General features: G+C 39.0%; 1 protein-coding gene across 1 annotated transcript in view; it reads left to right on the top strand.

Moving 5' to 3' along the window:
• The window catches only part of THADA (thyroid adenoma associated), a 576653-nt gene that overhangs the window by 57262 nt on the left and 504927 nt on the right, over positions 1 to 14464 (top strand). The window contains exons 17-19 of the mRNA XM_006839404.1: positions 3054 to 3189; positions 3476 to 3612; positions 9685 to 9834. Of these exons, the coding sequence (XP_006839467.1) occupies positions 3054 to 3189; positions 3476 to 3612; positions 9685 to 9834 (423 nt within the window). The remainder of the gene's footprint in view (positions 1 to 3053; positions 3190 to 3475; positions 3613 to 9684; positions 9835 to 14464) is intronic.

Below are 14464 nucleotides of genomic sequence, written 5' to 3'. Positions count from 1 at the left end.
TACACAAAGGCTTTCGATTGTGTGGATCATGACAAGCTATGGACACCATTGTGAAGTATGAGTATTCCTGAACACTTAATTGTGCTCATGAGGAATCTGTACCTGGATCAAGAAGCAGTTGTTCGAACAGAACATGGGAACACCGAATGGTTTAAAATAAAAAAAAAGGCTGTATTCTTTCACCATACTTATTCAACCTGTATGCTAAGCGAATAATCCGAGAAGCTGGGTTTTATGAAGAAAAACGTGGCATCAGGATTGGAGGAAGAGTCATTAACAACCTGCGATATGCAGATGATACAACCTTGCTTGCTGAAAGTAAAGAAGACTGAAAACATTTACTGATGAAGATCAAAGAGCACAGCTTTCAGTATGGATTACATCTTAATGTAAAGAAAACAAACTCCTCACCACTGGACCAATAAACAACATTCTTATCAATGGAGAAAAGATTGAAGTTGTCAAGGACTTCATTATTCTTGAATCAACTATCAACATTCATGGAAGCAGCAGTTAAGAAATCAAATGATATATTGCATTAGGCAAATCTGCTGCACAAGACCTTTTTAAAGTGTTGAAGAGCAAAGATGTCAGCTTGAGGCCTAAGGTGCGCCTGACCCAAGCCATGGTATTTTCAATAACCTCATATGCATGTGAAAGCTGGACAGTGAATAAGGAAGACCGTAGAAGAATTGATGCTTTTGAGTAATGATTTGGAGGAGAATATTGAAAGTGCCACGGGCTGCCAAAAGAACCAATAGATCCATTTTGCAAGAAGTGCAGCTACAATGATCCTTGGAGGCCAAGATGGCCAAACTTCATCTCTTATACGTCGGACATATTGTCAGGAGGGACCAATCACTGGAGAAGGATATCATATTTGGTAAGGTGGAGGGTCAAAAAAGAGAAAACCCCCAATGAGATGGATTGGCCAAGTGGCAGCATCGATGGACTCAAGCATGGCAACAGTAGTGAGGTGGTCCCAGAATCGGGCACTGTGTCGTTCTGCTGTGCATAAGGTCACTATGGGTCAGTACCTATTTGATGGTTCCTATCAAGAACAACAACATATAAGGCTTAAAGAAGAATATAAAATGTTCACAAGTTTTGTTCACAAGCTGAATGTTCCCACCCAGTTTAAGAAGTAGAATAGTACGCATACCTTTGAATTCTCTCACTTACCATAACCACCTCAAGATAATGACTATCCTACATTTTGTATTAATCCTTCATTTTGTTTTTCTTTATAGTTTTACCACATGTGTTGTTGTTAAGTGTTAAGTGTCATGAAGTCAGTTTTGATACATAGTGTCCCTATATAAGGTTTCTGAAAAACGGGCTGGTGGGTTTGAACTGCTGATCTTCTGTTTAGCAGTTCAGTGCTTATCCTACAGCACCACACCACGATATGTGTCTATGTCATTAAGTTATATTTTACTTAGTTTTGTATGGTTTTGACTTTTATATATACAGCATAGTACTTAAGAAACCTGGGTGGTAGAGTGGCTAAGTAGTCAACTGGTAACTGAAAGGTTGGGGATTCAAAGTCACCAGTTGCACTGAGGGAGAACATGTGGCATCTGCTTCTGTGAAGATTGTTGTTGTTGATGTTAAGTGTTGTCAAATTGGTTCTGACTCATAGTGTCCTTGTACAGGGTTTCCAAGGAGCAGCTGGTGGGTTTGAACCGCTGACCTTGTGGTTAGCAGTCACTGCTTATCCTACAGCGCCACACCAGGAGTTCATAGTCTGTAAAGATTACAGCTGTGGAAACCTAAGGGGCTGTTCTGCTATGTCTTACGAGGTCACTAAGAGTCAGATTTGGCTCGGTGATAACAGGTTTGGTTTGGTTTGCATCATACTTTATGTAGTACTATAATTTCACCACTATAATTAATGTGTTAATACATTCTCTGTTAATGGAGTTTTTTTTTTCCTAAAATAAATAATACTTCTATGAATATTCTTATACTTATATTCCACTACACTTATAGAAGAGTTTTGTGTGTGGGAAACATAAAAGTGGAATAGCCTGGCTATAAACATGGTCACCTTTTCTTTAGTAGATGATGCCAAGTAGGCTTTTAGATCACACTCCCACCAACAAATTATGAGATTTGTGTTGTGTCATTTCATCATTTTAGTTGGCTCTCAGCGCTCTGGTGTGGTGCTGTAGGATAAGCACTAGACTACTAATTACAAGGTTAATGGTTCAAACCCACCAGCTGCTTCTTGGCAACCCCATATAGAGTTGCTATGTGTCAGAACCGATTCGATGGCACTTAACAACAACAATAATTTTTACACTTAAAAATTTTTGCCAGTTGCAAAATATAAAATTTCGTATTGGTTTTATTTGGCACTTTGTGGATTGCTAATGTGATCGAACTTCTCTTCTTGTGTACATTGTTGTTGTTGTGTGGTGTTGATTCAGTTCCGACTCATAGTGACCCCCTATAGGGTTTCCGAGGAGCAGCAGCTGGTGGGTTTGAACTGCCGACCTTGTGGTTAGCAGTCCAGTGCTGATTGTATCGTGGCACACCAGGAGTCCTTCATGTTTTCATAAGCTTCTCATTTTCCTTTTCTCTGAAATGCCTGTTAATATTCTTTGTTCATGTTTATATTGGATTCTTTGTCTTTTTCTTATTGATTTTTGAGAATTCTTTATATGTCCTGAATATTGATTTATTGATCACATACAATTCTGAGACTTAAAATATAACCCCTCCTTCTAGAAAAAAGGAAACTAAAAACATCTTTTGGTCAAACAGGATTTGCCAGCTAGCTCTGGAGTTTGAGAGTCTAGTAGAAGATGACTAGAAGAGATGATTGGTCCACAGAGTGACCAGGGAGTTAGGGAAAGAAACTCAGGTCTACCTTTTAGGATGCCAGTTCTTAACTAGATATGGTTAACAGTCTGGATAACCTTGAAAGATTCCTCTACTGCAATAGTTCAAAGAATTAGGTATTTTCTTTGGAACAGTTCTGCCATCCACAAATTTACCAATGTGTTTTCCAACGGGCACAACTCTGACTTTCTGTTTGCTTTTTCTAGTTATCAAATGCTTGTTGGAAAATCTTGAGGAAGAAATATCTCAGGCTGAAAATTCCCTGCTTCAGGCAGCAGCATCGTTCCCAATGTATGGGCGAGTCCACTGTGTAACAGGAGCTCTGCAGAAGTTACCTTTAAAGTAAGTGTGTCGCAGCTGACTCCTGAACTCTCAGCACGGGCTTTCACCTCTTTCTGGATTGTGTCCTGGAACAGATACATAGTTCATTACCTTAAAGTTAATGGAAAATTAGGTTTAAAGTTTTACATGTACTCGTATCTGAACATACCTTCTTTTGGATTTATGAAACATTTCTGATTACAAATTCTTGAAACAAAAATGTTCACATTCTTTTTATCTTTTGACTTCTGTTTTGAAAAATGTACATTTGCTTTGAGCCTGACCTTGCATCACGTCCCTGTTGCAGCAGCCTGCAGTTGGTGAACAAGTGGAGGCCCGTGGTGGAGAAGCTCATCTTGCTGTCGTATCGGCTGTCTGCCATCGTGGCTCCAGTCATTCAGAGCTCCTCCCCAGAGGGCCTCATCCCTATGGACACGGACTCAGGTCAGCAAAGGAAGCCGGGTAGAGTGATGTGCTGTGATGATTTTATGGCTTTTTTCCTTTAAAACAATGTTCTACAGGTATCTGAAAACTAAATTGAGGGGATGGTGGGGGCTGGAGAGGAGAAGGGATGAATAATATAGTGAAACCTGTCAGAGGCAGAACTAGACGGGACTGTCTTGCTTTTCCGGGTCTCACAATTGTGCTGCTTTGCCACTTTTTTCTCACTTGTTTTGGTGGAAACTAATTTGAGCACTTACTCTGAACAGGTTTCTTCCTTACACAGGTTCTGGCTTTCTGTAATAGTAGTGGTATTTCTGCCTTGTTCGTGCTATTTGTTAACTATTAAAAAATAATATGGTGACGAGCCAAGGTATTTCTTCTCCTGGATTAAATGGTGTTGTTGTTGTTGTTGTTGTTTTATAATATTGCTATTTCCAAACATAAGCTATCAGGTGCACGCTGGATACTGGGAAAATGAGAGAGATGGGCAATTGATGGAATTCAGTCATTTCAGGCAACGAAGACTGGTTAATGGAAACAATTTTAGAAAATACTCAACGTACCCATAAACTCAGGCACTTTCCTCAGCCTTTCTGTTTCAACCCCTGCTTCTCTGTGAATGGTTCCACCAAAGATCTAAGGGTACAGTCAATAGTCTAGTACTGCTTGAAATGTCTCCTTTGCTCCTCATACCTGGCCTCGCTCCATAGTCGTTCAGTATTAGACTAAATCCTCAGATGTTTTGTATTTTAATCTGCATCTTCTCACCTAAGTGGTTTCCCTGCATCTAGTATTGATCTCTGTCCACTTCCTTTCTTGCTGCATCCAAAGTAATCTTTCCAATTGCATCACTGATCACGTTACACATAATTTTCTAACCCCTATACCCTGGCTACCCCTCCCCACAACCTCCTTTTAAATATATCAGTGCCCTCCAACCAGGTCCTATAATGATTTGGCTCCTGCTACCTCTCCAGTCTCTTACCACTCTACGCTTTCCTTGGAGCTTTTCTTCATGGACTTAGTGTTTTACAGGCATCCTGTCTGTAATTTGCTCCCTCACGCTAAGCACAGTGCCTGCTAGAAGTAGGTACCCAATAAAGATTTGCTGATAAAGAATAAATAAGTGAAGGAAAAGTTCCTATAAGGAAAGAAACTGAACTCAGTGCTTCGATATCCAGGGTGGTATATTTCAGTACAGTTGCTGGCTGTGCACGGTGTATGCTCACCTGGGATTGTTGATGTACAGCTAGGAAATCATAAAGTGCCTTTACTTTCAGTGTTGACATAGGAGAAGTAAGTAGTATAAACCTACTGAGTGTTTGTTTGATAAATACACAACACACAATATACTGTAATGCTTTCAGTTGATTTGGTGATAATTAAAGTAACTTAGAGATGTGTGTTTTATATGAAATCATTTTTATGAAAAATGAGTCAAAAACTTAGTGGTGGTTCATAATCTAAAAACAAAAATATTTTTGCAAATTTATTTTTATGTTTTGTATAATGCTAGTCTAAATACCAAAATCAAATGTCTTAGTTTTCTGGGTAAAGCAGTACATGGAAAGAGGAAGCATCCATTGTTGCAACTAAAATTTGCATCAGTGTGTTCTAGATTAGAAATGTTGTTAGGTGCCATCAAGTTAGTTCCAAGCCTATGCATAATGGATTGAAACTACCTAGTTGTGCTGCATCCTCACGATTGTTACACTACAGCCCACTACTGCTGCAGCTGGGCTAGTTGGAGTCTTCCTCTTTTTTGCTGACTCTTCACTTTACCAAGCATGATGTCCTTTTCCAGGGACTGGTCCCTTCTGTTAACACATCTGAAGAATGAGAGATGAAGTCTCATCATCCTGGCTTCTAAGGAGCATTCTGGCTGTATTTCTTCAAATAACGATTTGTATGTTCTTCTGGCAGTTCATGGTACTACAATATTCTTTTTCACCACCACAACTTAAATGCATCAATTCTTCTACGCTCTTCCTTATTCGTTGTCCAACTTTCATATGCATATGAAGCTATTGAAAATACCATGGTTTGGGTCAGACACACCTTAGTCTTCAAACTGCTGATATCTTTGCTCTTAAAAACTTTAAAGAGGTCTTGCACAGTAGATTTGCCTAATGTAATACACCCTTTATTTTCTTGACTGATGAGCATTAATTGTGGATCCTAGCAAAATGAAGCATTTAACAACTTTAATCTTTTTCTCCATATATCATGTTATTTATCGGTCCAGTTGTGAGGATTTTTGTTTTCTGTATGTTGAGGTGCAGTCCATCCTGAAGGCTTTGATCTCCATCAGTAAGTGTTTTAAGTCCTCTTTGCTTCCAGCATATCACAGGTTGTATCATATGTGTATCACAGGTTGTTAATGAGTTTTCCTCCAGTCCTCATGCCATGTTTTTCTGTATAATGCAGCTTCTCAGATTATTTGCTCAGAATACAAATTGAATAAATGTGATGAAAGAATGCAGTCCTGAAACACACCTTGCCTGATTTTAAACTATTTAGTATCCCTTTGTTCTATTCAAATGGTGCCTCTTGGTCTGTGTACAGGTTCTTCATGAGCACAATTAAGTGTTCTTGAATATTCATTTTTTGCAGTGTTTATCCATAGCTTGTCATGAAGCTTACAGTGAAAAGCCTATGTACAGTCAATAAAGCACAAGTAAACATCTTCCTGATGATCTCTGCTTTCAGCCAAGATCCATCATATCAGCAGTGATACCCCTAGTTCCATGCTGTCATCTGAATATGGCTTGAATTTCTGGCAGTTCTCTGTCAATGGGCTGTTTTAGTCATTTTTGAATTATCTTCAGAAAAAAATATTACTTACCTTTGTAATATTAATGATATTGTTCAATGATTTCTGTTGGGTCACCTTTCTTTGGAATGAACACAAATATGGATCTCTTCTAGTTGGTTGGCCATATAACTGTCTTCCAAATTTCTTGGCATAGATGAGTAAATGTCTCCAGTGTTGCATTAGTTTGTTGAAAGATTTCAATTTATATTCCATCAATTCTTGAAATTGTTTCTTGCCAGTGTCTTCAGTGCATCTTCGACTTCTTCCTTCAGTACCATCGTTGTTTTTTTTCAGGTTCATTTAATATCAGAGCTGTTGAATAGCAGGTATCCAGTACCATTGTTTATTTTTGCAGGTTCATTTAATAATATCAGAGCTGTTGAATAGCAGGTATCCAGTACCATTGTTTTTGTTGCTTTGTCCAGTTGAACTGATTTCCACTCACGGAAACCTAGTGTGACCAAGTAGAACTGTCCCATAGGGTTTTCTAGGGTGTAATTAAAAAAAAAAAAATGTTTTATTGTGAATTATGTGATAGTTTACATGGGAAGAACATTAGTTTTATATTCATCGTATCGTATATTGTTTCATTGCCATGGTTGCAGTCCCCTCCATGCATCATCAACCAATCAAATGGTATACCCTACATGCCTGCCCCCTGGTTGTCAGCACACAGCCCCTCTCCCTCTCTGGGTCTAAATTCTCCAGCTGCTCCATCTTTCCACGTCATCGTCTCTGCCTCCATCTCTGGCATCATTGCTTCTCTGTCTGGGTAGGGTCCCGCTCTGCACTCTTCTCCCTTGATGGTCCCAGGGACCTCCGCTCCTAGACTGCAAAGTTAATCACTCATCTCATTGCTATAAAACTTCTACCTTTATATTTCCAACCCTCAGAATCAGTCCTGATAACGATTATTCACTGTTGTATCACAAGAGACCTATCCACATTTCCTTTCATCAGCCCCTCCTAGACAGATTGGATACTACTCAGTGGAGATTCTACCTTCCTTCACATCCTCTGGCTCTAGGTTCCCTCTTAAAAGCTTGTAAGCCAGTGACTTCTTGCCTTTGAAGCCCCCCCTCTTTAGGTAGCCAATGTCCAAGTTGCCCATCCCTTTCTACTCTGTGTATGGAGGGGGTGGGAATGATCCTTGCTATAAAGATTTGTTCCCTCTTTTGAGCTACTGTATCCATAGGTGTAGGTCAAGTTCATCAAATTGTATCAGATTACTCTTTTTTTCTCCTCTTCTTTCTTCTTCTAGTTGAGCTCTGAGTACCATCGGTTCGTGACCAGATGCTTCCTCTTGAAATGATTGAACATGCTGTGTATATCTTCCGTCATCTTTTGATGTTTTCTGCATCATTCAGTATTTGGTCCATGTTGTTGTTTTTAGTGCTGTGGAGTTGGTTCGTTTCATAGCCACCCTGTATAGGGTTTCCGAGGAGCGATTCGTGAGTAGGCCTAATAAATATTACTCTACTACAGACAGCATATGAAGCTCTGGTAGCGTAGCGGTTACGAATCGGGCTGAGAACCACAAGGTCAGCAGTTTGAAACTACCAGCTGTTCCATGGGAGAAAGATGAGGCTTTCTGCTCCCGTAAACATTTACAAGCTTGGAAACCATGTACGGAGTCGCTATGAGTCAGAACCGACTCCACGGCACATAACCACCACCACCACCACAGACAGCACTGTGTCTCAGGAGAGATCTTGAAGTGTTCATGTTGATGATGAATTACTAAGCCATTCCTCTTGAATTCATCATTCCTGGCATAGTAAACTACATGTCAGATTCCAAATGACCAGTACCAGTCTGTTTTATCTCACTAATGCCTACGATACTTACGTGTTCCATTTCATTTTTGACAACTTCCAAGTTTCATAGATTCATACTTCATACATTCCATTGTTAATGAATATTTGTACCTGTTTCTCCTCATCTAAAGTTGTGCCCCATCAGCAAATGAAGTTCATTAAACTTTTATTCCATTTATGTCATCATGTTCACGTCTACTTTGAGGAGGCCTTCCCACCTGAAGGACTCATTTCCCAGCACTGTATGTAACAATATTCTGGAGCTGTTCATAATGTTTTATTTTCTGGCCCTGTATCTGACAAGGTTCCACTGCTATTCATAAGGTTTTCAGTGACTTACCATTCAGAAGTAACACGCCTTTCCTTTTTCCTAGTCTATCTTAGTCTTGTAAGCTCTGCTGAAAGCTGTCCACTATGGTTGATCCTGCTTGTATTTATCTACCAGGAGCATAGTTTCCAGCACCACAGCAACATGCAAGTTACTACAATAGACAGACTGACAGATGAATGGTAGCAATGAGAAATATTGAGTATTTGTGTTACCTCTTGTGGGTAGAACCTGCAAAATATGCTAAAATTCTGTTTGTTCATATGTATTGTAGGTTTACAATGATTTTTTTGTTTTATTAATTGATTATAGATGATTACTAATTGCTGTTCTTAAGAAATATGAGCCAAGCTAACTCTGTACTATCTTGATGTCCATCCATTTAATCTGAACTTCTGCCATGAACCAGTTTCTGTTTTAGGCACTTGTAATTTAGCAGCAAATCAACAAAGTCCTGCATTCATGGAGTTTACCATTCCTAATCCAGTGAGTGCTTGGATGAAAATGACGTTTGATATAACACTGAGACTTAAAACATCCTTTGAAAGCAATACCCGTATATTACATAATGCATTTCAAAGCCAAGTATAGGCGTCTTTACTGCATTCTGATGTTATGTTATTCCATGGCACCTAAGAACACAACCAGATGATATTCCTAAGCAAGATTGCTTTTATGTTGGTAGGGTTTTTTTGGTGTGGGGGGGGGAGTTGGTTATTTTACTTTTTACTATTAAACCATCATAATTACGGAAATTACTTCTTACAATGGAATTTCTTATAATTTATTGTAGTTCTTCTATATGATCAAATGCCATGTTTGAGTGTTTTAGACAACAATAAGACAGCAGCCTATATGAATGAAATAGGCATTTGTCCTATGGACAGTTACAGTTTTGTTTTTTTTTTAAATTCCTAATTGCCTAATTTTACATGTACACCAAAACTGTATGAAGACTTTATATAAGTAATTTTGTCGTTTTCTCTTCTTAAGACCCTATTAATAGAGTTGATTATTAAGTATTAAAACTTGCAAAATATTTGCGGGCAGGTTACTTACTGCCAAGGTGAGGTGGAACTGGGATTTCATGTACTCTTAACACTTTCTCTCAGAGTCAGCAAGCCGCTTACAGATGATTCTGAATGAGATTCAGCCACGAGATACTAACGATTACTTCAGTCAAGCCAAAATACTGAAAGAATGTGATAGCTTTGATTTGGAGGACTTGAATGCTAGTATGCCAGATATTGCAGGAATCAAAGGTAAGACATGTAAAAGTGGGATGGTAATTAGTGTTATATGAAATGTAAACTGTATAAAATGCCACTTAAAAAAACATTATTGTGAACTGAGCCAAGGTATACAGACAAGTTCAGCTTTACATTCAACCAGTTATATACACTTGGTTTCATCTCAACGATAGCCATCCTCTCCCTGAAACAACAGTCATCCCACCTCTTCTCTGTGGCTTTCCATTTACATCTTCTGTTTCACAAATGAACAAAGCAAAAATATTTCATGTATACATGCAAACAAAAATATACATATATTCACTTAAATGTTTGGAGAGCACATTCTTGAAGCCAGCCTTCTATTCGCAGGCACACAGCCTTACTCAGTCCATGGGCCTAGAGGCTGCGCTGCTCTGTCTCTCCACGCCACCGCCTCTGCTACCGTTTCCACTGTCACTGCTTGTCTTGGTAGGATCTCATGCTCTACTCGTGCTCTTCCTTCTTTGCTGGACCTGGGATCATGGGTTCCTGAAATGACAGATTAACTATTCGTTACACATATTTTATTCGTTACTTAGCTTTTCGTTATACATCTTCTTCAATTACAATTGTGGCAATCACAATTAGTCCTGCTAACAGTGCTCACAGTTGAATCATAAAATCCTTTCATCATCGTCCCCCATCCCCTTTCATGAGATCCGTCTGGAAAAGAGGGAATTATTCAATGGGTATTTTACCTTACAGCCCACCCCCCTTATGTAACTGAGTATACTCATGAAAGCTACTTCAAGCCTTTGTAGCCAACCCACCGTCCCTTTTTTTTGATATCTATTGTCTAAATTGCCTGTCCCTATCACCTAGTGGAGTCCTGGTATGGCACTGTGGGTTAGTGCATTGGACTGCAAAATCAGTTTGAACTGCAAGGTTGGTGGTTCATGCTCACCAAGGAATCCTCGGAAACCCTACACAGAGTTGCTATGGGTTGGAACTGACTCGACAGCACTTACCAATAACAGCAAATCAACAGAAGACACTGAGGAAATAAGCTTGTTCCTTGATATGAAGAATTCTTTCATTCCATTTGGAATTTTGAGCAACTGTATCCGTAATTCAAAAGTTTAATTCATTAAATTGTAGCAGGTTGCACTTGGTCATAGTATCAAACATCTTTATCTGGTCGAGTTCTGGTTAGCTAGCCATTCAGAATAGGTCCAGTGGGTACTAGCTGCACATTTGTGAGTTTACACATGCCTCCCTGCACTTCAGGCAATGTGGCCACTTCACTTTCAGCTCTAGCCCCCAGGGGTTAGGTCAGTGCCCATTGGCTCAGGAATTCACTCATCTTCCTAAACTCAAGACCAGCCAGACCTTTCTCTTCTCTGTCATCTCAAGGTCAACAGATGTCAATGGAACATGGTTAAATTCAGTTCATGTCTTCATTGCTGCATTTCCCCCACTTCCACTCACAAACAGATCCAGGTGGTCACCAGTGAGCATACTAGACTGCTTGTGGTTTCTCTCTGAGTGTCAGTCCTAGGAGTGATGCAAATGCCATTTTAATAGAATGAATCTGAGGTTACTGATCTGAGAAGACTATTTCTTGAAAATAAAGTTACTTTGAGGTTATAAATGATTTCGTTTGGGAACTGTGTTTATAAGACCTTTGCCAGAAAAGCTGTGTTCAGTTCATTTTATAAGTTGCTGTGGCAAATAGTCATTGAGTTCCCATCTTGACAGCCCAGGAGATGAAAGAGCAGTGAGTCTTAATGAACCTGGATGTTGGCAATGACTGACCACTTCTTCCAGCATATAGTTCATTTTTTTTGTCTACTGTGGGACTCCTTGAGATTAAGCACTTTTATAGGAAACAAATCTCATTACTCAGTTAAATGTGAGTATCTGTTGTGCCAAGCCTCCAGGATTTGAGTTGTTACAGATTTTTTTTTTTTAATTGTAGCAACAAATGTACAACAAAACATTTGGCATTTCAGCCATGTTTGCAGGTATAATCTAGGCACACCAACCACACCACCCATCTTCTGCAACTGTCACCACTATCTATTTCCAAATCTTTTTTCTCTCTCCTTTCCCCCCATTTCCTTTCCTTTTTCTCTTTGTTTTCTTTTGCAGCAAAGTTTCCATTGGTTTGTTCTAATGAAAAAATAAATATACATTGTTTCCTTTCAAGTCCATGAAAAAAAAAAGTCACCCAAGTTAACATGTGACCACAGTCTGTTGTTGTTAAGTGCCATCCAGTTGGTTGTGACAAGGCAATCCTATACAGGGTCACTGTGAATTGGAATGATCCTGAGCATTTGTACATATTTATTGGCTTACATATCTACTTCAGTGGTGTCTTCATGTTTTGGTTTATTTTACAGCTTTTTTAACATTAGTTATATTGTATTACTATGTAATTTTGTGTTATAAAAAGCCATTTGTTGTTGTTGTTATGTGCCTTGGAGTCGGTTCCGACTCATAGCAACCCTGTTATAGGGTTTCTGAGGCTGTAAATCTTTACGGGAGCAGAAAGCCTCATCTTTCTCCTGTGGAACAGCTGGTAGTTTCGAAATGCTGACCTTGTGGTTGGCAGCCCGTTTCGTAACCACTATGCTACCAGAGCTCCTTCGAGTGGTAATATTTTAGTGATTTAATTCATATTTTGCTACATTCTCCACTAGATGGGGATATTGCATTGTGAAAATTTCTTTTTGTGATTTTTTTTTTTAATTTTATTTTTGTGTATGTGTGTGTTTTGGGTGGCATACAAAATAGCAAATATATTCTTATTGTAATTGTTGTAAACAGTACAGTGGTAAATATAAATTAAAAAGACAGTTCTGTATATGATCTCTATCTAATTTCTTCCCTTTTGTGTGGATATTCTTTGGTTGGTGTTGTTGCTAAATGCATTTGAGTCAGTTCTGTCTCATGGTAACCATGCATAGGGTTTCTGAAGTAGTAAATCTTTGCCGAACCAGACAGCCTCATCTTTCTCCCATGGGGCTGCTGGTGGGTTAGAACTGCTGGCCTTATAGTTTACGGTCCAGTGCTTATACTATGGTGCCAGTGTACTCTTGTATATATCCATTTAGAACTTTTCTATATATCTGTATGTTTGCACATTAGTTAGTTTAGTGGACTTTATTTTTAAATATAAATGGGATTATAGTACAACTGTGGTGCTGCAGGATAATGTGATGGACTGCAAGTTTGGTGTGAACCACAAGGTTGGTGGTTCAAACTCACCAGCCTCTCCTCAGAAACCCTTTACAAAGTTGCTGTGGAACTGACTTGGCAGCACTTAACAGTCATTTTGTTGGAGTACTCCTGTGGTGCTGTAGGATAAGCACTGGACTGCTGGCCACTCAGGATCAGTGATTCAAACTTACCAGCTGTTCCTCAGAAACACTATACCGGGCTGCTGTAAGTCTGAACTGAGTCAATGGCTTTAGCTGTTTCAGTTTGTTAACTTTCCTTTTTAATTCAATAGTTGTTATTGTGAAGTGCTGTTGAGTTGGTTCCAACCCATAGCGACCCTGTACAGGAGCAGCTGGTGAGTTTGAACTGCCGACCTTGCAATTCAAATGACTTTGCAGTTTGGCACATTAACCCACAGTGCCACACCAGGACTCCAATTCAATATTAGATCTTGGATATTTTTTTAAATCAGTACTAGGATACTCTTAGAATCCTGGTGTGGCACTATAGGATAAACAATGAGCCTCAAGGTTATTTTGAACCACAAGATTTGTGGTTCAAACCCAACAAATGCTCCTTGGAAACACTATACAGCGTCGTTATGGTTTTGGATACCCTATACAGGGTTGAATCAGAATGAATCAGAATCAGAATCAATTCGATGGCATTTAACAACAACAACAGCATGAGTCAGAACTGACTCAACTGCACTTAACAATAACAACAAAATACTCTTAAAACTGGAATAAGAGAGTGAGTGTAATTATAGGTCACTGACCATGGAATTGAAATGGGTTTTGAAAGAGAATTTGTATTTTCTTTGATTTAAAAAGTCCTGTCTTATTTATTTACTGATAGAAGAGGGCTTCAAAAAGCTTGTAGAAAAAAATCCATCATCCTTTAATTCTCTTTTCCCCTACTCATACAATAGCTACCTTCATCAAAATAGGTGATAAAATATTGTTATTTTAGCCATATATGGCTGACAAAGTTTGTTTCATTAATTTTCAAAGGTGGGGCTTAAGGTTTTAAACAATGTGTTTTATTTTGAAACTAGTATATTAAAATATGGAGTCCTGGTGTGGCACTGTGGGTTAATGCGCCAGACCACAAAGCCATTTGAACTGCAAGGTTGGCGATTCAAGCTCACCAGTCACTCTTCGGAAACCCTATACAGGGTTGCTGTGGGTTGTAACCAACTCGATGGCACTAAACAACAGCAACATATTAAAATATACATATTGTTAAGGGCCATGGAATTTGTTCCAACTCATAGCAACCCTGTATAGGGTTTCTGAGGAGCAGCTGGTGGGTTTGAACAGCCAACTTTGCAGTCCAGTCCCATACCAGGACTCCAAAATATACATAGCGTTACTTAAAATATGTTTTCTTCCAGATTTATTTGGAAAATACTAGAAAATACTTAGTGTGATTTCTCCTCGTAGCCTATGCTCAGCAA

This window comes from Chrysochloris asiatica, unplaced genomic scaffold, assembly GCF_000296735.1.
Source record: "Chrysochloris asiatica unplaced genomic scaffold, ChrAsi1.0 scaffold00024, whole genome shotgun sequence".
Classification (NCBI taxonomy): domain Eukaryota; kingdom Metazoa; phylum Chordata; class Mammalia; order Afrosoricida; family Chrysochloridae; genus Chrysochloris; species Chrysochloris asiatica.
Note: the sequence above shows the minus strand (reverse complement) of the source record. Positions and strands in the feature narration are given on the sequence as shown.